At 35.8% G+C, this 23,230-nt stretch overlaps 7 protein-coding genes and 1 non-coding gene across 8 annotated transcripts; 5 read left to right on the top strand and 3 right to left on the bottom strand.

The window, feature by feature from the left end:
* Positions 1-1,622: 1,622 nt before the first annotated feature.
* On the bottom strand, positions 1,623-1,985 carry SPAR_C01460 (SRP1/TIP1 family protein; the record flags this gene model as incomplete). Its single annotated transcript, XM_033909142.1, has 1 exon — positions 1,623-1,985. The coding sequence occupies one exon, from the start codon at positions 1,983-1,985 to the stop codon at positions 1,623-1,625; it is 363 nt and encodes a 120-aa protein (XP_033765033.1).
* A 2,613-nt stretch (positions 1,986-4,598) lies between these two features.
* Positions 4,599-5,729, top strand: SPAR_C01450 (uncharacterized protein; the record flags this gene model as incomplete). The annotated part of the gene is made up of 1 exon (XM_033909141.1): positions 4,599-5,729. One exon carries the CDS (start codon positions 4,599-4,601, stop codon positions 5,727-5,729), a length of 1,131 nt encoding a protein of 376 aa, XP_033765032.1.
* A 2,208-nt stretch (positions 5,730-7,937) lies between these two features.
* Positions 7,938-10,223, top strand: SPAR_C01440 (uncharacterized protein; the record flags this gene model as incomplete). The annotated part of the gene is made up of 1 exon (XM_033909140.1): positions 7,938-10,223. The coding sequence occupies one exon, from the start codon at positions 7,938-7,940 to the stop codon at positions 10,221-10,223; it is 2,286 nt and encodes a 761-aa protein (XP_033765031.1).
* Positions 10,224-10,450: 227 nt separating this feature from the next.
* SPAR_C01430 (uncharacterized protein) lies at positions 10,451-12,715 on the top strand (the record flags this gene model as incomplete). The annotated part of the gene is made up of 1 exon (XM_033909139.1): positions 10,451-12,715. The coding sequence occupies one exon, from the start codon at positions 10,451-10,453 to the stop codon at positions 12,713-12,715; it is 2,265 nt and encodes a 754-aa protein (XP_033765030.1).
* A 1,503-nt stretch (positions 12,716-14,218) lies between these two features.
* Positions 14,219-15,775, top strand: GIT1 (Git1p; the record flags this gene model as incomplete). The annotated part of the gene is made up of 1 exon (XM_033909138.1): positions 14,219-15,775. The coding sequence occupies one exon, from the start codon at positions 14,219-14,221 to the stop codon at positions 15,773-15,775; it is 1,557 nt and encodes a 518-aa protein (XP_033765029.1).
* A 2,901-nt stretch (positions 15,776-18,676) lies between these two features.
* On the bottom strand, positions 18,677-18,749 carry SPAR_Ctrna10T. The gene has a single exon. It is a non-coding gene; the product is annotated as a tRNA-Thr (tRNA).
* Positions 18,750-20,149: 1,400 nt separating this feature from the next.
* HMRA1 (Hmra1p) lies at positions 20,150-20,814 on the bottom strand (the record flags this gene model as incomplete). Its single annotated transcript, XM_033909137.1, has 3 exons — positions 20,150-20,296; positions 20,410-20,655; positions 20,710-20,814. 3 exons carry the CDS (start codon positions 20,812-20,814, stop codon positions 20,150-20,152), a joined length of 498 nt encoding a protein of 165 aa, XP_033765028.1.
* A 294-nt stretch (positions 20,815-21,108) lies between these two features.
* HMRA2 (homeodomain mating type protein a2) lies at positions 21,109-21,468 on the top strand (the record flags this gene model as incomplete). Its single annotated transcript, XM_033909136.1, has 1 exon — positions 21,109-21,468. The coding sequence occupies one exon, from the start codon at positions 21,109-21,111 to the stop codon at positions 21,466-21,468; it is 360 nt and encodes a 119-aa protein (XP_033765027.1).
* Positions 21,469-23,230: the final 1,762 nt, after the last annotated feature.

Here is a 23,230-nt window from a genome sequence, read left to right as displayed (position 1 = left end):
TCCAGTCCCAGTTATTATAGCCTTCAAGCCCTGAGTTGTAGAGGTATAAACTGTTGCAGAAAAGAAACGTTAACCTCAACTTGCTTTGGGATGGAGATACTTATTTGAAAATGAGAAAGGTTCAGTAAGCTGAGAGTACAAATAAACTTAGTAATGACTGGTTACCCTATTATTGAAAGCCTTATATTTTGATAGTACTAGCCGTTTAGAGAGAATATTTTGACAAAAGGAGCGATTATAACCACCCATAGGTCACAGACCGTGTATAACCATACTTCTAGGTTTTGCTTTAGTTTGTTTTATAATGTAACCAAGTATAAGGAAAAGATAGTGATATTTAGAAAGTCAACAATTTCAAAAATCTTTCCATTAGATACTCATAAGACGGCTTCTTTCTTATGCAACCCTATATGATAGGTGTTGTATTTACGAACAAGAACAACCAAGTTTTGTGTGGAGAATAACACGCATGCGTCTTTAGAGCTACACAAGGGGTGTTTACAGCTGCAAACTTATATACTGCCATATTGTAATATTATCATATCATATGATTTACAATATGCTTACTAGCTTCTTTAGCCACTGTATCTATTTCAATTGGTCTAAAGCTGTATTTAATCATATTAATAGGCGGAAGTGCATGGTGGAACTGAAAAAGCACTATTACATTTACCGGGTGAGTAGGATAGAAAATTGGAAAGAAAATGGATGCTTCTTTTTAAAAATGGCGAACAACAGAGTTTTTTCAGTCAAAAATAGCCCGAGGCTATTGTTCTTTTTCATTATAAGATTAACTAAGCCATTGCATGGATGGGTGCTTTGGTGGCTTTTTTTTTTTTCAGCTTTTATTTTAGGACGTTCTTGCTTGTATACTATTCTACTTTATATATATTGTTGACGTAGGGAATTACGATCTAGCTTATATTTCATAATGTTGTAAGTTTATTGGACCTTTCTATATGTTATGTAAATGTAAGAATTACATAGGTACTACTCTTGTACACAGAAACTATGGTTTTTTAAGTACTGTCGGATCAGAGGTTTGCTGCTCTATGTTTTCCTTGTCTAAAATATTACTGAAACAATTCTGAAACAGTACTGAAACATTACCCATATCATGCTTTTGGGTTATCACATTCAACATACATAAAAAACTAATCTAACACAGAAATCATAATATTTTACGTGTCAAAAAATGAGAGTCTGATACCATGACTTGTAACTCGCACTGCTCTGATTTGCAATCTTGTTCTTAGAAGTGACGCATATTCTATACGGCCCGACGCGGCGCGCCAAAAAATGAAAAAAGAATCAGCGACTCATTTTTATGGAAGTACAAAGTGCTGCGAAGTCATACGCTGCCAATTTCATTATTGTTTATTAAATATACTCTATTAGCTTTATTACCATCCACTCTCTTTCTGGAGTGGTGTAAAAGTTTCTTTCTATGTTTATCGTATTCATGAAATGCTTCACGAACACTGTCATTGATCAAATAGGTCTATAATATTAATATACATTTATATAATCAACTGTATTTATATCATCAAAAAAAAGTTGTTTTTTTTATTTTTCATTACTTATCAATGTCTATAAAATTTCATTCGTAAAGGCACTCGTCCCTAGTTTGCGATAGTGTAGATACCATCTTTGGATAGAGCCTTGGAGATAGCTGGCTTTAATCTGGTGGAGTACCATGGGACACCGGTGATCATTCTGGTGACTTGGTCTGGGGAAATACCAGTCAACATGGTGGTGAAGTCACCGTAGTTGAAAACGGCTTCAGCAACTTCAACTGGGTAGGTTTCAGTTGGGTGGGCGGCTTGGAACATGTAGTATTGGGCCAAGTGAGCTCTGATATCAGAGACGTAGACACCCAATTCAACCAAGTTGACTCTTTCGTCAGATTGAGCTAGAGTGGTGGTTGCGGAGGCGCCAGCAGCGATAGCGGCGACACCAGCAGCGATTGAAGTTAATTTGACCATTATATTTGTTTTGTTTTTTAGTGCTGATATAAGCTTAACAGGAAAGAAAGGAATAGAGGTATATTCTCAAAGGCATATGGATGAAGTAGCTCTATTTATACCCATTCCTTCATCGATCATCACTACTTAAACGATTCGTTAACAGATGCTCATTCATCACCTCACACCCTTCATATTTTATGTTTCGCACCATCTTCATCATGGCTATGGAGATGCGCCTGTTCCTGAACGAGGCATGCATATATCATGAATTTCTTATGCGAAGGTATTGTTCTATGGTGCCTATGTGTATTCGTATGTGGGGGAAGTGAGAATGCCAATTGTAGGGGTGCCGAGATGTGCCTTGAAAAAACCCTTTTCGCGTGCCTGTAAAGCTTCCATTTTGATCAAGAAAAAGAATATCCGGATTTGAGATTTGGACCCTCGTTCAGAAGCTTATTGTCTAAGCCTTTGTTTAATATGCTCCAAACGGTTTCCATGAAAAAATAATACAGTTTCTTTTCGATACCAAAAAATGAAGAAGAGATCATGTGCTGGGAGTCTTATGCAGCCATAGAGGTTTTACGACCCTGTACACTACAGCCAAATTTATTGAAATTAGATACGTGCAGCTTAAGAGGGACTTAAGAAAGGAAAGGAGAACAAGTATATTGGATTACAGTTGTGGTCTGGATGAAAGTAATGCTGAGGGGAGCTGTAACAGAAACCAAGGCTGTGTGTAGTGAGAAATCTTTGGTACCTAGGCACCATGTTCTTTTGTTTGAAATAAGAAAAGGAAGATAAAAACTAACAGATGACGACGCTAATTTTTTTTTATTTCACTTTTTAATGCTTTAATTGAGGGCGCATATCTCCATTTGAAATTTGCAGCCACTAAATACTTTTAGCTATATTGAGGGCTCATTGGTAGTGGCTAATTCCGCTTCCCGAATGTATGGCCATAGTCCAACGTTTGATAATCTAGACAACATAAATTTCTTTGAATATAAAAGGTTTCGAAAGTTCCGCGCAAAGAATACTTGGCAAACAGCTCCATCAAAGAAATACTCTTCGTTCTTCCAAACTTTCTTTGCAATTTCATACCACCTCTCAGAATCGCTTCCTCAAATTTTTATAACACTTGATAAGAAGTGCAATTTGTGTTTCGTGTTCATCATTTTTAATTCTTGAGTTTTGGAAATCATATAACGTTTCGAGAGAACTGCCTCCAATAAATAGAAGATGAAATAGAAGATTAAAATTACGCAACGATACAATTTAAATTAAGAAGATGTGGCAGATTCAAAAGACTGAAAACCCTCTTGAGAACCAAGTGAGCCTGAATTAGTGAACTTTTTTTAGGAAGCAGAGTGTTCTCCAAGTTAACATTTCTCCGTGCTTTTTCAGAATGACTTAACTTCCGCTGTTTCTCAACTTCTACAGAATATGCTTGTGGTTCTTCTTCAATGAGAGGGGTAGAATCTTTTAACAACTTGTTGAAGTTAAAGTCAAATTATTTGATGGGCTTTTCCAGTTTAGCCGATTCTTTTGGGTGATTTCTTCCTTTAGCCCTTTTTCCCAATAATCTATGAGAACGGCGTCGCATCCTTAAATGAAAATAACAATATATAGTTGTAGCCATGCTATTTTTTGAGATAAAATACTACTTAATACACACCGCAATACTGAATCAACAAAGATCTCTGGAAACAAATAATAAATAGCTACCGCTTGTATTCATTGTTATTGGTAAACCGATCATAATTTGAAGAACAAAGTTCATGACAAGACAAAGATATTAATTTTTCATACAAACTTTATGAAATAACCCCTCTTGCATATTGATACACCATAATATAACTGTGGTTGCAACTAGTAAAAGATAAAATATTACTGTATAACAGAGATCTGCCGATCTTCATGTTTTTATTCAAAAACCGTGTGCTAATAATGCCTTTCAGTATGTTCGTTAGCTAATTCTTCGTCTCGGGGAGAGCTCAAATATCTGGATCTGAATTAACGCAATGGAACACATACTCTCAATTAAATTCTGTTTCTGTTCAAGGAGTCGCATTATGACTAAGGAATTTCGTCATTCAGTGGCTCATTTCCCTGCTATAATATGGTTTTCCGGAGCTCACTTTACTTTAAATTCGCTCAAATAGCGATGCCACACGCTATACAATTAATAGTTGTTCATTCTGTTGGAATATTTCTCACGATAGAAAGTGCGGTAGTAAAGGAGAACAATGAACGTATTAAACTTTCCGCAGTCATGAAATTCCAGGACAGCATTTTTAGGTTTTCATATGACAGCCGTTCCTGTCCCAGCTGACTAAGATGGCTCGGATCCGCTACGGTTGTCGCGCGGCTCCGCCAGTTGGGATAGGCTTTCAGCACATAGAAAACCCTACAGATGATGAGAGTCGCACCGTATCCCAGAGAGTAGTATTCGTAAGAGTAAAGCAAACATGCGAGATGTTATTACTAAGCGGTGTCTCAACAAATATTGAGAAAAGTTCTTATAAAGCAGGCAAGTCTTTTTCTGTTTTATCTAGCTTAAGATCTTTCTAATTTACATTCTATGAAATGGCAAGCTGGGTATAGAATATCAACTACATATAACCTACAGACATGTCAATCACAATTCCAGAAACCATGAAGGCCGTCGTCATTGAAAATAGTAAAGCGGTTGTCAAAGAGGGCATTCCCATTCCTGAATTGGAAGAAGGATTTGTTTTGATTAAGACTCTTGCTGTTGCTGGTAATCCAACTGATTGGGCGCACATTGACTACAAGCTTGGCCCCCAAGGTTCTATTTTGGGATGTGACGCTGCTGGCCAAATTGTTAAATTGGGCCCAGCCGTTGATCCTAAAGATTTTTCTGTTGGTGATTATATTTATGGGTTTATCCACGGATCCTCCGTAAGATTTCCTTCCAATGGTGCCTTTGCTGAATATTCCGCTATTTCAACTGCGGTTGCCTACAAATCACCCAATGAACTCAAATTTTTGGGTGAGGATATTCTACCTGCCGGCCCTGTCAGGTCTTTGGAAGGCGCAGCCACTATCCCAGTATCACTGACCACAGCCGGTTTGGTGTTGACTTATAATTTAGGTTTGAACTTAGAATGGGAGCCATCCAGCCCACAAAGAAACGCTCCCATCTTATTATGGGGTGGAGCAACATCAGTAGGCCAGTTACTCATTCAATTAGCGAATAAATTGAATGGCTTCACCAAGATCATTGTTGTCGCTTCTCGGAAACACGAAAAACTATTGAAAGAATATGGTGCCGATGAATTATTTGATTACCATGATATTGATGTGGTGGAACAAATCAAACAGAAGTACAACAACATCCCGTATTTGGTCGATTGTGTCGCCAATCAAGATACGCTTCAACAAGTGTATGAATGTGCGGCCGATAAATTGGACGCTACTATTATTGAATTAAAAAACTTGACAGAAGAAAACGTCAAAAAGGAGAACAGGAGGCAAAATATCACTATTGACATAATAAGGCTGTACTCAATAGGTGGGCACGAAGTACCACTTGGAAACATTATTTTGCCAGCCGACCCAGAAGCCAGGAGAGCTGCCACCAAATTCGTCAAATTCATCAATCCGAAGATTAATGATGGGCAAATTCACCATATTCCAGTAAAGATCTATAAGAACGGGCTTTCTGACGTCTCTCATATGCTGGAAGACATTAAACATGGTAAGAACTCTGGTGAAAAACTAGTTGCCGTATTAAACTAGATGACAAACCGATAAAATTTTCTTTCATATACATAGTTATTACGTTTAGTTATAGTGACTTAGGTTTTTTAATAGGATTGCTTATTATTGATCACCCCTTGTAGGGGCAACAGAGGAGACTTTTGGAAAGATCATAGTCCATTGTGCAATTTGTTGTGAATCACGCTTCCATGGTAAATGTGTTTTTCCCATCCGCAATCCAATTACTACATATCGATTGATTTCATATGTACCAAGCACATAAAATTATGCACTCGCTTTCATTGGCAAAGCCTTGGCGAAATTTAATACACTGTAATAATAACTAGCGAAATTCTTCGAAGAACTTCCCCTCTTATAGTAACGGCTCGCTGTCTAAACGCCTGCGCCGCATTTTACTACATTTCTGACACACTTTTCCAATGCGAAAAACGGACTAAAGAAATGCATTAGAACACATACAAAATTTCATGAATTTCTCTTCAATAGTCTTGCGCTTGACTTATATTATTAAAAGAAAGTTTTTACCCTTTAGGTCATTCTCACAGCAGATTCCAGTGTCGAGAACCTGTTTCAGAGTAATTATTAAATATGATAATGTGATAGCTTACCATTTAAACTGAGCCATTATGTAATATTGCGATTACAAATTTAAACTGGCTGGAATGTATGGGCATTCATCACTACGTAATTGAGTCCATCTTCTGTCTCCCATAACTGTGAAAATTATTATTGATAGGTTTAAGGATACGTGGCATACCTTCTTTCCTTGCCTGTTTATGATAAAGCTCTTTTTACGTTACTATATATATACGTAATTATCAAAATGCCTAGCCCAACAAGGCATCAAAACAAAATATTTATGCCACGCTATCAAGAGAAGAATTAGGTGTAGCAACAAATACCCTGGTACGGAGATCATAACAGAGGATAAAATAACATTTCCTTCGGCTAATATGCAATACAATGACCAGAAAATGACAAATTTTGTGAATATGATAGATGAGCGACTAATGCACGATAAAAGAGCCAAAGGATTCAGCATAAAGGAGTCCCGATAGCCGGCTTTTCAGATTCAAGTTCTTGAAAGCTTTTGTCACCTCTGTCAGCTGATATGCAATTAACTTATCAACTAAAGCGTATATGAGGGAAATTATGGCTCTTTAAATGCCAAAATTGGTTCAAAACCATTGTTTCTGAATCATCAAGCAACTTAGTTCAAGGTCTCATCAAATATCGCACTACCCTTTTGAATGGAGCTACTTGGCTATGTTACATGATCGGGCCAGATGATATAACCTCAACCGATTATTCTTTGCGGGTGGGCTTGAATATATGATATTGAAGTGCAAATATTAGTATTGATGGTCAAGCACTGTTCAATATAGTGGATTCTTGTGCATTTTTCTCTGATTTAACTTTTGATTCAGCCACATATCTAGATAATGGGAAGAGTCGCACACGGGCCTTAGCATTTTCAGGGGGACTGGCAAGCTCAATTGCTTAGAAAGAGAACTTGGCAAGCAGGTCTGTCGATTCTTTCCCACTAAATACATACTTTATAGAATAAATCATTTTTACTTAACTTGAAAGTTGTTGCATTCGAAAAGACCACGGTGTGAGAGAGACAGTTAGGTAGCTGCACGCCGATAATATGTATATTGATACTTCAATGCCTCGACATATCAAAATAATGCCTGTACTACAATAAACCTCTAACGTCATCTCAAGCTGCATCAATTGAATATAGTGAAAACAATTGTTCACCATTTAAAATTTGTTTTGCAGTCACTGTTCTGGACCATACCCCTTAAAAACGCTTATCCTCTAAATTTACAAATTAGGTTCAACAAGGTGCCTCCTTTATAGTATTAGCGTATTCCTGGCAGCATTAGCAAATCAATGTATCTTTTCCTAGGTTCCTAGTTCTATCTATTGGTTTCCATCATTAAAAATGGTAAACACGTTACCCCGAAGGTTGAATAGGAAGCGAACATGATCAATTCAAGATTACCAAACTCAAAATAATTGCAATTATCTGAGCTCGGTATTTTTGGAATATTATTAGAATATTTTTTTGCAACCTGCTGCGCCAAGATATATTTAAAACTCGCCAATATGCAACCAGAAGATCCTTCACATCCTTTTTTTTTGGTCAGTTGAATCGTAATGTAAAGTTCCGAGCTCTGAAAAAACTCTGAACTAATAAAAGGTAAAAGATCCTCAATTATGATATTATTTCATGCCCTATATATTATTTGGATCTTCATACTTCTTCCGTTATTCAGTGCAGAGGAATTCGTCCCTAAAGTGACGGAGAATCTCATAGAAAAAATATCATTTAATCTAGTGAGTTTTGATGATTCCAACACTTCGATCAGATTAGATGGTTGGGGGGTCGTGTGGATAAGTTTCGATGCTGGGGAAAATTGGGAAACGGTCAAAGAAATTGAAGAGCGTATTTTTAAATTTACTGTTGATCCTTTCCATGGACAGGAAAGAGGTTTCGCTTTTATATGTGAATCACCCAAGTTCTATATTACCGATGACCGTGGGGGGTCATGGAGGGCTTTAACTATACCCTCAACTGAAGAATATTTAGATGGCGACTGTTTTATAACTACTCATCCCACAAAAAAAGAGTTTATTATTGCGAATTGCTACAGCTATATGATAAACGCAGATGTTGTAGATGATCCAAGTGAAATTTACTTGACCGATGATGGAGAATCCTTTTTCAAAATTGAACCTTCCTTGGAAAAGAAAAACGAGGACGATATAACAACCTCAAGCTGTGACTTCATTAAGTCTAGCAAGGATTCTGATTTTACTGGTAATGATGCTTCGATACTCTGTTTGTTCTCTAACCGTGAGTACGATGAGGAATATCGCTTAACTGATACTTACACTCAATTGGCTTTGAGTAGTGATGGAGGCAGAACCTTTAAAGAATTCGATGAATTCAAAGATAAAATTGTTAATCGATACAAGATATTGAAGTCTCATGTGGTCGTTTTAACGCAAGACGACGGGCATAATGAGATGTCATCTATGGACATCTGGATATCCAATGATGCATCTACTTTTCAAAAGGCACAACTGCCTACTCAATTACGGGACGTCGAAGTGGGTAAGATTCATGAAGATTCTATCGGAAGAATCATCCTTCCTATATCTACAGTATTCACAGATGAGAAAAACGATCAACCAGCTTCCTCAGAGATTTTAATATCAGATTCTCAAGGGTTGAAATTTTCACCTGTTGAATGGACACCAAACTATCGGTTTGGAGATATTAGGCTCACTTCTCCCGATTTCTTGAAAGGAACAATATTTGGATCGTTTCGTCCCTCCATTGACCACCTTCATCGCAAAGGAAAATATGATGGAAAGATAGCCAGAGGAGAAACTAAAATATCTGTTGATAACGGCCTCACATGGTCAAATTTGAAAGTTGTTGACCGAGAAAATGCAAATTCATTCGGCTGTGATATCACTAGGCCTGACAGATGCTCGCTTCAGGGTTATTTTTATAACCTAAGAGTTTCAAATCCTTCTGCCGGAATCATATTAATGACAGGTTCTGTTGGCGATGGCAGCGAATTTGATCGGAAAAACCAAAAAACTTTCATCTCTAGGGACAGCGGTCTAACATGGAGATTGGCCCATAATTCTTCTGGGCTATATGCTACTGGTGATCTGGGAAATATCGTTGTATATATCCCGTATCCTTCAAATAAAGATGGTGATGTACAATCCAAACTTTATTTTTCTTTAGACCAAGGTAGAACATGGAGTGAATATGAGCTAACTGATGGTATAAGTGGTATCTGTCCATCCAAATTGATTAATACAGCACCAGACGGATCTGGCTCAAAATTTATTCTAATCGGGGATCTAGTTACTAAGGCCAGTCAAGAAGGAAACGTCTCCAACATCTCATACCTTTCAGGAAGTATCGTGTATGCAATTGATTTTTCTGCTGCATTTGACTATAAATCGTGTGAAGAGGAAGATTTTGAAGACTGGAATTTGGCGGACGGGAAATGTGTTAATGGCGCCAAATACAAGTATAGAAGGAGGAAACAAGACGCCCGTTGTTTGGTAAAAAAAGCGTTCAAAGATTTGAGTTTACACGAAATTCCTTGTGACAGCTGTTCTGCATCAGACTACGAATGTTCGTTTGAATTCGTTAGGGACACAAACGGCCAGTGTGTACCAGATCATAATCTAATTGCTCTTTCCGATATATGTGACAAATCGAAGAGTAAATCTGTATTAGTAGAGCCATTACAACTAATCAAAGGTGATAAATGTAAAACACCCATGAAAATTGAGCCCGTAGACATTCCATGTGATGAAATTTCAAAGGAGGGCTCTAATGGCAACGAAATAGTAACTGCTGGAAACAAATTTGACTTTAAAATTCAATTTTATCAATATTTCGATAAGCTACGGATTGAATCTTTTGGTCATGCTGAATTCGATGAGATATGCACCTTTATCCCACTATGATGGATAAGCAATAAAAAGATTTGACACTGACGACAAAAAAATTGTCATTATTTGGGACTGATATTATATGAAATATATAAAGGCTTAATATTATGTTAATATATTATTATAATATATATTTATAGTTTTAATATGAAGTTGTGTTCAACCCATATTTCAATTCTTCAGCTTATTTGTTTGGCTCCAAAGGTAACATCTTTTTAACTCACGATAGAGGATACTCTTTTATGATAGCTAAATTGCCTGAAGCCAGGCAATTAGGTATGCCACTGGATTTTAGCGCTAAAGCACAGGATACATTTATTTATTATGGTGGTAAGAATTGTGAATCAATCTTAAGTCCAGAATGTCATGCCGTAGCATACCTCACCAAAGATGGGGGTGAAACTTTTACAGAAATGCTTGATAGTGCAATTCATTGTGAGTTCGCAGGCACACTTTTCAAATATCCGTCAAATGAGGAGATGGTTATGTGCCAAGTAAAGGAAAAGTCTTCAGAAACGAGAAGCTTAGTTTCTTCTGTAGATTTTTTCCACAGTGATAAAACAACCGTCTTTGAAAACATTATCGGTTACTTGTCTACTGGTGGCTATATCATTGTTGCCGTGCCTCATGAAAACAATGAGTTAAGGGCATATGTAACTATTGATGGTGCTGAGTTTGCCGAGGCAAAGTTCCCATATGGTGAAGACATTGGGAAGCAGGAGGCATTTACTATTTTAGGATCCGAGGAGGGATCGATATTTATACATGTGGCAACAAACATAGAATCAGGACGCGATTTTGGTAATCTTTTGAAATCCAACTCAAATGGTACTTCTTTTGTCACCTTGGAGCATGCTGTTAATAGAAATACATTGGGTTATATAGACTTTGAAAAAGTTCAAGGTCTTGAAAGCATTATCCTCGTCAACATCGTTTCGAATAGTGACAAGGTTGCTGAGAATAAGGAAGACGAACAATTGAAGACGAAGATTACCTTTAATGAAGGTTCAGATTGGAACTTTTTGAAACCTCCAAAGAAGGATTCGGAAGGGAAAAAGTTTTCTTACGATTCTGTATCATTAGATAAGTGTTCTCCACATTTTCATGGCTACACTGAACGTAAGGATATAAGAGATACAAATTCTTCCGGTTCTGCGTTAGGAATGATGTTTGGTGTCGGAAACGTCGGGGATAGGCTTCTACCATATGAGGAGTGTTCCACTTTCTTAACCACTGATGGAGGAGAGACGTGGGCTGAAGTTAAGAAAGGCCCTCATCAATGGGAGTACGGTGATCATGGTGGAGTCTTAGTTCTGGTGCCTGAAAATGCAGAAACTGATTCTATTTCCTACTCCACTGATTTTGGTAAAACATGGAAAGATTACAAGTTCTGTGGTGATAAGGTCTTCGTAAAGGACATTACCACCGTTCCCAGAGATTCTGCTTTAAGGTTTCTGCTATTTGGAGAAGCAAAAAACATGGGGAGTGGTTCATTCAGAACATACACAATCGATTTTAGAAACATCTTCGAGAGGCAATGCAAGTTTGGTATTACCAGTAAAGAAAGCGCAGACTTTGAATACTCTCCTCTGGGTTCCCATAATGGTTGTCTATTTGGCCATAGAACAGAATTTTTACGTAAAACCGATGAAAAGTGTTTTATTGGGAATGTTCCACTTTCTGAATTTTCCAGGAACGTCAAAAACTGTCCATGTACAAGACATGATTTCGAGTGTGACTATAACTTTTATAAAGCCAAAGATGGTACTTGTAAATTAGTCAAAGGCTTGAGTTCAGCCAATGCTGCCGATATCTGTAAAAAGGAGCCAGATTTAATTGAATATTTTGAATCCTCCGGCTATAGGAAAATTCCCTTATCAACTTGTAAAGGTGGCCTGAAATTGGATGCCCATTTAGCCCCACACCCTTGTCCCGGAAAAGAATGGGCATTCAAAGAAAAATACCCTACAAACACCGGTGCTTATGTATTGGTGTTTGTTACAATTCTTCTCGTTATTTTCTTTGCCGCATGGTTTGTATATGATAGAGGTATCAGAAGAAATGGAGGGTTTTCAAGATTTGAAGAAATTAGACTAGGAGACGATGGACTGATAGAAAACAATAATACTGATAGAGTTGCCAACATCATTGTTAAACTAGGCTTATACCTTTCTTTAATTACCAAGTCTGCGTTTCAGCGCCCGAAGGCAGGTGCAGCACACTTTTCTTCAAGATTAAGGGCAAGTTTTGGCAACAGAAAAGGTCCTACTTACTCTTCACTGCTTCATGGTCAGTTTTCAAATGAATCAGATGGCTTGCATCAAGACGCCAACGATTTATCCAGTTTCACAGATCAAGGCAGTAATTCTGAAATCGAGCAAGAGGCTGCTCGCACACCTGAACAAGAGCGGACGTCACAGACAGACCAGCCTGTCACTAGCGACATTCCAGACGCATTGCCAGCACACAAGCCTGATTCAACAGCTGCACGCAACGAGGACAAGTAATTTTTTTTTTTTTTTTTCCACATAGACTAAATAAACGTACATTTTTTTTTAACAAAAGTAAGCAGAAGCATTTTTTCAATATTGTGCATTATCTGAAATTTCCATTCACCTTTGTTGTGAGTATAGTGCGAGAAATGGTTTAGGGATTTGAAGCTCGATGAACACGATATGTTCACATAAAACCATATCGCAACGAAACAAAATTTTCTTAAACACCATATCTTTATATTCGAATTATGGTGTTCCTAAATTCTTCGTGTTAAAAAAAGATTAGAATGGCAGGCGCAATATAATCGCCATTGAAGTCGCCACTTTCTCTTCTATTGTCCTCTTATCTTTCGCCGATTGACACAGAGGCACGCAAGAATTAACAGCCCCTAGTTGCAGTTATTTCTATTCATAATCGTTTTCCCAACCAACACAAATGGTGGCTCGATTCAAGTCAGGATGCAGTAAACAAGGACAGAATAATCATTATATCCTCGACTTACTGTATACAAGTTTTTATTAGTATTTGTTTACAACAATTAAGCGGTTAGTGTATGCTCGCTACTGATACACCAGTAAGCAAAAAAGAAGGAAGCGAAAGAGAATTGTCAAAAAATTTATATCTATATCTGCGATAAGGCTGCAACAACTACCGCTTTTGAAAAAAACAGAAAAATAAGCGAATATAAGGTTGTTAGTTATCGAAAAATTCATGTTATCGTATCAACATTTCAAGAAGTATACTTCTAACGGTACATTGGCGGTATGTCTCTACGATAAATACCATTTGCACATTATAGCATGATGATGAGTAGTTAACTTTTCTTGACTGCATAGCCACAGATGTCGCTCTGCGTTATAAAAGTTCGAGCCCCACGTTTTGCCAAGATAATTAAAAAAGAACGTGCATAGGATTATGACAGTATTGAGCATACTCCTTTTGACAGTATCCCCTAAATGCCAGAGTGTCTGAATGATTAATACTTTTCGCGGTACACGTGGATTGCTAGTAAAGAAAGCTAAGAATCAAAAGCAAGCAGCACGTAGTGATAGCGGCGTAGAATCTTATACCAAGTACAATAATTTTCGAATAATAGGGGCTATATGATTGGATTTTAGGCCTTCCACGTTGCCGTTTGACGCCACATTCATCTTTATATTCATAAATTGCCTTATTAGACCCCCACTTAGGATGGATTGATTATATAGGCGTAAGGCATTCCGTGCACTGTATCGTACGATTATTTTCCAACATTGGTTAACTTAGTTCTTCAGTTAACCTAGTTTTTCAACTTGGCTATCTTAGTTTCTTTTGGTGAGGGACATCTGCTGGAAGACTACAAGAATGTGTCTGAATAAAATAGGAAAACTGATGAATATATAAACCCCGATGAATGTGGTGGTAGCAGATGTTCACCATAGTGTTGGTTTTCCCCTCTTATTGACTAGTTAACCAACCGCAGACGTCAGTTAATCTTTTTTGCCTTATAATCAAAATATAGAATACGCTCAAAAATGGAAGATAAGGACACCACATCGGTAAATGAGAAGGAAGTGAACGAGAACACTAATCCTAGAATCATAAAATATGATGCCGAAAGACGTGCAACTCGTACTGAAACCTCAAAGAAAGATAAATGGAAAAACATAGTTACAATCATTGCGTCCGGTTTCGCTCTAATAAGTGATGGTTATGTGAATGGTTCAATGAGTATGTTGAATAAGGTATTCGCTATGGAGTACGGTAAGAAAAATTATAGCTCAAAAGTGTCAACTAGAGTTTCCAACGCAGCTTTAGTTGGTATTATTTTTGGTCAATTTTTTATGGGTATCGCTGCTGATTATTATAGTAGAAAATCATGTATCCTTGTAGCTACGGCTATCTTGGTTATTGGTAGCGCTCTGTGTGCTGCTTCTCATGGTACTACTGTTCCTGGTATGTTTTGGATGTTAACAGTTATGAGAGGTTTAGTAGGTATCGGCGTTGGTGCAGAATATCCTACTAGTACATTAAGTGCTAATGAGTCTGCTAATGAATATACCACAACCAAAAGAGGCGGTATCCTAGTTATGGTAACAAATCTACCACTAGCCTTCGGCGGTCCATTTGCTACCATCATCTTTTTAATTGTCTACAAAATCTGTTCAGGAACGAAACATTTAGAGGCGATCTGGAGGACCGTTTTTGCCATAGGTTGCTTCTGGCCATTGAGTGTGTTCTATTTCAGATGGAAGACTGCCACTACAGAAGTGTATGAAAAAGGTAGAATCAGAAGAAATATACCATATTTTCTAGCATTGAAATTTTATTGGAAAAGGTTACTCGGTACATGTGGTACCTGGTTTATGTATGATTTTGTCACCTTCCCAAATGGTATTTTCAGTTCTACAATTATTAGTTCCGTTATCAAGGATCAAAATAATTTAGTAAAAGTGGCAGAGTGGAATTTATTACTGGGTGTTCTAGCTGTACTGGGTGTTCCAATTGGTGCCTATCTGTCTGATCGTATTGGTCGTAAATATACATTGATGTTTGGTTTCTCTGGATATATCATCTTTGGCCTAATCATAGGTTGTGCGTACGACCAATTAAAAAAAATTACTCCCTTGTTTATTATCTTCTATGCTTTCATGAATATGTTAGGCAATGCCGGACCAGGTGATATGCTTGGTGTTATTAGCAGTGAGGCGTCAGCCACCGCTGTTAGAGGTGTTTTCTACGGCTTATCTGCTGTGACTGGTAAAATTGGTTCTGTAGTGGGTGTCGAATGTTTCCAACCCATCAGAGATAATTTGGGTGCAAGATGGACTTTTATTATTGCTGCAATTTGTGGTCTTATTGGTGTTATCATTACGTATTTCTTTGTTCCACATTCGCTTGAAAGTGATTTAATGAAACAAGACGTTGAATTTCACAACTATTTGGTATCCAATGGCTGGACTGGTAAGATGGGTTTTGATGAGACAGATGAAGAGTCAATCGTTAGAACTATTGAAGTTGAAGACAATTTTACTGATTGTAGTAAGAAGAACGCTGAGATAATCTCAGTTAAACAAATCGATCAAAGTTGAATTTTGTATTGATTTCTTTCTTTGTCCTTTAGCCTCAAGATTATTTTTTTCTAAAGCGGTAATTTTAATTTATTATGGTGCGCGTAATGTTGAAGTATATTCACTGCTTCTTTAAATTAAATATTATAATGCGATACAATTGGGAATGGAGATATATGGCATAACGTACTATTTTTTGTTATCCTAAGCATTTTTTGTGTTCTACAGGATTATGCCAAAAGTTCACTTCGACTATTCATTTGTCCTGCCATATTGCTTAGCAATTGCCAGTATCTAATGGAGAAGAAAACTTTACGATTACCGAATGAGGATGGTTAAAATTTTTTAAGAAAAACCTCTTATAATAACAATAGGCAATTATACGCTAAATAGGTATAGGTTGTAGTTAGTTCTATCAAAAAGATGATGTTTTAGTGCAACCCGTTACAGAGCTTTGGTTGTGCTTGATATTAATCACTTTAATGCTCATTGGTCTAGCTAATCTAGATAAAGTGCTATGGAACAACCTCTTTAGAGCATTCTATTGATTGAAAAGGTCCTCAATTCTAGGATCGCCTAGCACTTTAATAACACTATTGATATTTGTGTGTGAATTCCAGCTGCTAAGTCGTACTCAAAACTGTTGGATATTTCAAGGAAGCTTCTTCTAAAGTCTTTAAAATAGAAAAAGCTGCGCTGAGTTCAGATATCTTTTCAAAATCACTTAAGTTTATTTGTGTGATGAAATGGCTCTCTTGCTTACCTTTTTATTACTAGTAATATTTGAAAAAAAAAAAGGCACTCTTCTGCATTTTGGCATTTTACCATCTTCGTTTAAGAAGTTTTAGTGTCTTGGAAAGTACTTTCATCAAATAACCTGACAGCTTCGGCGTAATCAACAATAATTGATAATTTATGTCCAACCTTGTTATAAAAGGGCTTTTCAATATGAGCCCTTATATAAGAGCTAAAAACATCACAGGGTCAAAATTAATATCAGTAGTCATTCTTGACCAGCTGTCTTAACTTTATCATCACCGAGCAAACAATTTGAGCACTTATCACCAATTTTAACATGACACTTTATAATTTAGCGGCGGGGTTTAATAAGTATACTTTTCGATGAATTCTAAACTGATAAGTATTTCCTAAATCAGTAACGTTTGGCCTGTGCCTTATTGATATTCTTATCAAACATCGGAGTAATAATAATACTTACCAATACCCACGTCTTGAATGAATCCCGGAAATATATATGTAGATAATTGGAGTATTTACAGTGGTCATTGAAATAACTATTACCAATAATGATTTCTGGTAAATCTTCCACGCCTACTAAAAAAGCTCGGAAGTGTAATAAAAAAACTTGATCATAAGCGTTCGAATTCACTTTTTGTGTAAGTGAAATCAGTACGGTCGGCGTTGATTAGTCCTCATCTATCGGTGTGACAAGGAGATACTTTTAGGTGTCCAGTAATATGCTGACACCCCATTTCAGATGGACGTATCGTTGAGCGGGGATCGTAGAAGCATTATCTTACTTATCCTTGATCATAACACATTGGGGGTAATACTTCCCCGCTGAAGAAGAGTTATTTAAAGGTCTAGTATTTATATTGAACCCAGGAATAGCTGGTGGATAGCCCAGTTGCCTGATAGTATTACAAACCATTTTGTATGTTAATTGGAATAGATAATCATAAGTGGGAGAAGTCCTTAATTTCACCAATATGAATGTAAATACTATATATGTTAGAACACAAAAAATTTTTGAAAAAAAACTCTTTAATGAAGCTTACTGTTTATGCAGATTTTTTGAAATTGAATCCACCACTGAAAAAGAAATATAAATAAACGATCTTGATTAATGGATCGTAAACTATCATATTGACTTACTACTAATATCATTTTCCTCATACATCATATGAAAAGATATTTCCTTTTCTAATTATTGGAGAGTTGCACCGTTGTCATTATTAGCTGTAGACTGTGAAGCGTTTCAAGATTTTTCGCAGGCTATATATGCATTCTTTATTTTTTTGTGGTACCTAGTTCGAAATCTTTACTCTTGTCCCATGGAATACCCTAACTCGGATGATAATATAGATATTTCTTTGGTGTTTTATTGAATTGGTTCTTGATAAAGTAGATCTTGATATTTGAGAATTATGAGAATAATTAGATAATCGTTGGGATTCTATTATTGCTAAACGCTATAATATAGGTATACAGAATATTCTAGAAGTTCTCTTCAAGGATTTTGGAATCCACAAAGTGGAATCGATAGTTCTACATAATAATATTATTATTTCTTCTTACATGGGGCATATGGAAGAGTTTTTTATGCGGCATGGTTATTTTGCTTCCGTCCTAAAAATAGCCCTTCGTTCGGTGTATCTTTGATGATACGATAAAATATGACACAGCCGCAATTTTCAACACATAATACATTTTACCACTTTACTTTATTGATCAAGCAGTCTCTCGTTAGGTTAAGTACATATTATGACGCTTATTTTTGTTGACACATATATTTCTATTTGCCAACTCTCCGTATCTGATAATGGTTCGAAAAAATCTTTTTCCATGAATTTTTTATATAACATGGCCAAATATTATAAAATTATTTATTTAGTTATTATTTTATTTTTTATATCAGTAATAAAAATTAAATGTATGTGAGCTGTATAACTATATGTTAAGGAAATCGTTGAAAAGCGAGCGGAGTAAAGGTGATAGAAATTTTTACTCATAATGTGCTTCAAATTTCCGAACATCTCCTGCTCTCGTTAAATCCCACTGTGTAGTACAAGTGAAGTCTTAAGGAGGTCTGAAGCCTCCTAGTATTGATTGTTCGCAGATGACGGTGGACTCCGCAGTACGAACACCACATTGGGCCATTTAACGAGACAAAAAAATATCTGCTTCCAATCGGAGTTGAACCGATGATCTCCACATTACTAGTGTGGCGCCTTACCAACTTGGCCATAGAAGCCCAATTCCATTGGGATATGTCCCGGTTGAAACTGGATAAGGTACTTTGATAGTAACAACTATGTCGCAGATGAAACGCTAGCGATTACTTAAAAGGGTAATCGTCAATTACATCTGAAACGACCGAAGACACATTGTCTCAAACAGTATTAAACCAACATATATAAATACTTGAGAATCTGGTGAATAATTAGATAATTGTTGGTGAGAATTGTGTGGGTAATTAGATAATTGTTGGGATTCCATTGTTACTAAAGGCTATAAAATATACTAGAAGTTCTCCTCGAGGATATAAGAATCCACAAAAGGGAATCGATAGTTCTACATAGTGTTATTATTTTATCTTCTTTCTTTTTATATGTTGTCATTCATTATCCTACTACATTATCAATCCTTGCATTTCAGCTTCCATTAGATTGGATGACTGTTTCTCAATCTTTATGCCATCCTCTTGCACCGCATATTATAATATACTATTAAATAGATGATATTAGAATTTCATTCCAACAATGTCTAGGTTGGTAAATCTAGTAATGCTGAGGTATCTCATTTTGAGATACAACAGGATATGTTGTACTACAGGCTTCTGTGATACCAGATGTCTTGACCATCCTAAGGCCGTTTAGGAGAGTACCCCGCTGTCAGACTTATTATTAACTTAATTCACATAATTGTACTTGTCCTATACAATCTATATGCTGGAACGAGTGGTTATTCGTTGGAACGCGTAGTAATTAATAGTAACATGAGTTCCTATGGTAACAATCTAAATGCTTGCATCGTATATTAATGTGCACCTCGTATACGTTTAAGTGTGATTTGCACCTATTGCAGAAGGAATGTTAAACGAGAAGCTCAGGCAATACTGAAGCTGAGTTAAACATCTATTCGTTGAATATGATATGGTAGGAACGTATATGAGGAATATGAGTCGTCACATATACGTATATTAACTACAGGAATTACTATTACTTTCATTTCCTTAATGTTTTAATTTAGAAGTGTACGGCTGTTTTGTTTATTTACTTTTAAAAAGAGTTAAATAGCAACAAAATATAATAAACATAATCACTAAATACGATATTACCGAAACGTATAATCTAAATAACGTCCTAAGGAAGATAGAACATAGTACTTTCCTAAAGGATTTCCACAATACTTTAAGTATTTTTGATTAAAAACTTTTTTTATCAAAAAAGGTACCTATAATTAGCACGAAAACATGGAATTAATGTCACTCTCCTACATTATACAAATAGTAGCATTCGTAAGGGTATAGCAATATGAGTATATAAACAAAGATTGGGAACAAGACCAAGACAATGGGGATTTTCAAATAGGATAGCTATACTGACAACATTCAGTACTCGAAAGATAAACAACCTCCGCCACGACCACACTCTATAAGGCCAAATGTACAAACACATCTTCCCAATATCCGTCACCACGTACTTCAGCATAATTATTCGTCAACCACTCTACAAAACCAAAACCAGGGTTTATAAAATTATACTGTTGCGGAAAGCTGAAGCTAAAAGAAAAACCCGACTATGCTATTTTAATCATTGAAAACGAATTTATTTAGATCTCATACGTTTATTTATGAACTACAAATTGTTAGTATATGATATATGTTTAAGCTTTACTCTCATATTACATACCCAAACTCTAACTTGAAGTGGAGTAATACCACATTTTTTTGCAACTTCTTCTTTCTCTTTGGAATTAAGACTTTGTTTTCTTCTAAAAACCTGTTCTAAAAACGCCCGTGCTTGGGGTGATATTGATGATTTTCCCTTTGGGTTCTTCTCTTTTTTGATATCGTGATATATTTCTAACCTATTGTTAGAAATATTTTTGTGTAATGTACGTTGTTCTACTTTAGTTAAATTACTTTCCATTATAAACTAAACTATTGTTAGTAAATTAGTTCAAATTCTATCCTTGAAATGAAAACATACATTATAAAGATTATTAGTATCGAGATTGATTTCATCAATCTCAGTACCTAAAATGCTAAACAGAGTTCTGTTTATGTTCTCAGCTATACTACAAATATCGTCCATGTTGTCCTTCTTGCTTTTCTTTAATTCAGGGAGATGTATTGTTTCACTTTTCCTTTTTGGAAGTTTTATACAGTTTCCCGAAGAGCAAAAAAGAATAATAAAAAGCTCTTTTCTATTTGCTGTAATTTACCTAAGTTACCAGAGAGTGTAACAACAGAAGAAGAAGTTGAATTAAGGGATATATTAGGATTCTTATCTAGGGCCAACAAAAACCGTAAGATTAGTGATGAGGAGAAGAAGTTGTTGCAAACAACATCTCAACTCACTACTACCATTACTGTATTACTCAAAGAAATGCGCAGCATAGAAAACGATAGAAGTAATTATCAACTTACACAGAAAAATAAATCGGCGGATGGGTTGGTATTTAATGTGGTAACTCAAGATATGATAAACAAAAGTACTAAACCTTACAGAGGACACCGGTTTACAAAAGAAAATGTCCGAATACTAGAAAGTTGGTTTGCAAAGAACATCGAGAACCCATATCTAGATACCAAGGGCCTAGAGAATCTAATGAAGAATACCAGTTTATCTCGCATTCAAATCAAAAACTGGGTTTCGAATAGAAGAAGAAAAGAAAAAACAATAACAATCGCTCCAGAATTAGCGGACCTCTTGAGCGGTGAGCCTCTGGCAAAGAAGAAAGAATGAGCCCGAAAAACAAATATGTATATATCTGTGTAGAATATATATATATATATATATTTCGCAAAAATACATAAACAATCAACCCTCTCCTCAGACACTACTAAGATGTTTGTACTGATAGATAATGTCCTCGCCTACCTTCTTGAACAAGATGGCTGGCTTCTAATAATTTTTTATATTTGCATATGACACTAAATATTCCTTTTTTTTTTTCAGGAACAAGATTCTCCGTAATACTAAGCATAAATTTTTTATATTAACGAAAACCCCAAGGCTTTTAAACTTCTTCTTAAATGGTGCTATATAATTTCTGGTATAGATAGCTTCCTCATTCCTCAAAATTTTTTTAGTATCTGGTTCATTACTTCGACTATTGCAATTGATTGCTAAGAGACTTTTTGCAAACAAAAATCGTAATTAGTGATGTAAAACTTCTCTAATAAAAACTTTTTTCAAATTTCTACTAACAGGTTGATGGGTTTTGTATTGTAATATTCAACTGTTTTATATATACTTGTCCTATTATGTTTTTGAAATAGCGAGTAAAATAATACAATCTGCGTTGAGGAAGAAATTGCAACCTAGGTTATATATTATAATGTAGCAAAATTTTTGCTATCGTGATCATTTATTTCTGTTTAAATAAAGAATTTAAATATTTTGTAACTAAACATGAAATTTAATTTTTTTACTCCTTTTTATGGTATTTTCATATGTTTGCTTTTTTTTTTTTCCGTGGGCTACTCTTTGTTGACGTAGTGAATTAAGATCTAGCTTTGAATATCAGAATCCGTTGAAAAAAATGCGATGAATCGCTTTCATTGAAGAAACACCACAATGTGGTGGTATATTACAATAAGAAAGTTATGATAGTGTCATCGAGCTTTTTTATAACGTGAGTTGATTTTTTTTTTGTAAACCATGTAAATGTTCTCTTCTCCTTGTTATATATTATTTAGGGGCAGCAAGACGAAAAGTCCGATGATTATGCCTCGGGCCATGTGGTGAGTACTTCTTTTATCACCGGATTAACAATAAATAATATATCTCATTGTATTCAAGGACGTCAAAATTGGGTCTAAGTTAATTTACATTAATTGTCCTAAAAATCCTCGAAGTTGACGTCTATGGCCATGTTTCTGTTCTAAATGTCAAGATCTATTATGATGGCCTTCTCACGGTATACTTCCCTGCTTCATTAAGTTGTGCTTTCTACAGGAAAAAATGGGAAGGGTGATGATGTTTTGAAAATTAGAAGTAAAAGGGGATAGTATTAATGAAGATTAAAATGTGGATCTTCTTATACTTATATAAGAGGTAAATAACACACCCCTATTAATCATATTAAACATGGCCAATATAATAGGTAAGGTGGTTACAATATGTTCAATCGAACGACTGATATTACTCATATATAACTACCATATCATATTCATTAATAGATCTTTAAATCGACCGTAGTACTGTCTGGATTTCTCGTTTAACATTTCCTTCTGCAATAGTACATTCACAATTAAACGTATACGAGGTGTACATTATTATACGATGTAAAAATTTAGATGGTTACTCTAGCAATTCATGTTACTGTTAATTTTCACTCGTTCCAACATGATGAAATAAAGTTTTCTTTTTAAAAATCAAACCCTCATTTGTATAATAATATTCAAACATTTTACCTTCTATATATAGTAATTTGTTAATGATATGTTATTAATAACATGGCTTAGTAATAACATGGCTTAGTAATAACATGGCTTATTAATAA

This window comes from Saccharomyces paradoxus, chromosome III, assembly GCF_002079055.1.
Source record: "Saccharomyces paradoxus chromosome III, complete sequence".
Classification (NCBI taxonomy): Eukaryota; Fungi; Ascomycota; class Saccharomycetes; order Saccharomycetales; family Saccharomycetaceae; genus Saccharomyces; species Saccharomyces paradoxus.
This window is presented reverse-complemented; position numbering and strand designations above follow the sequence as displayed.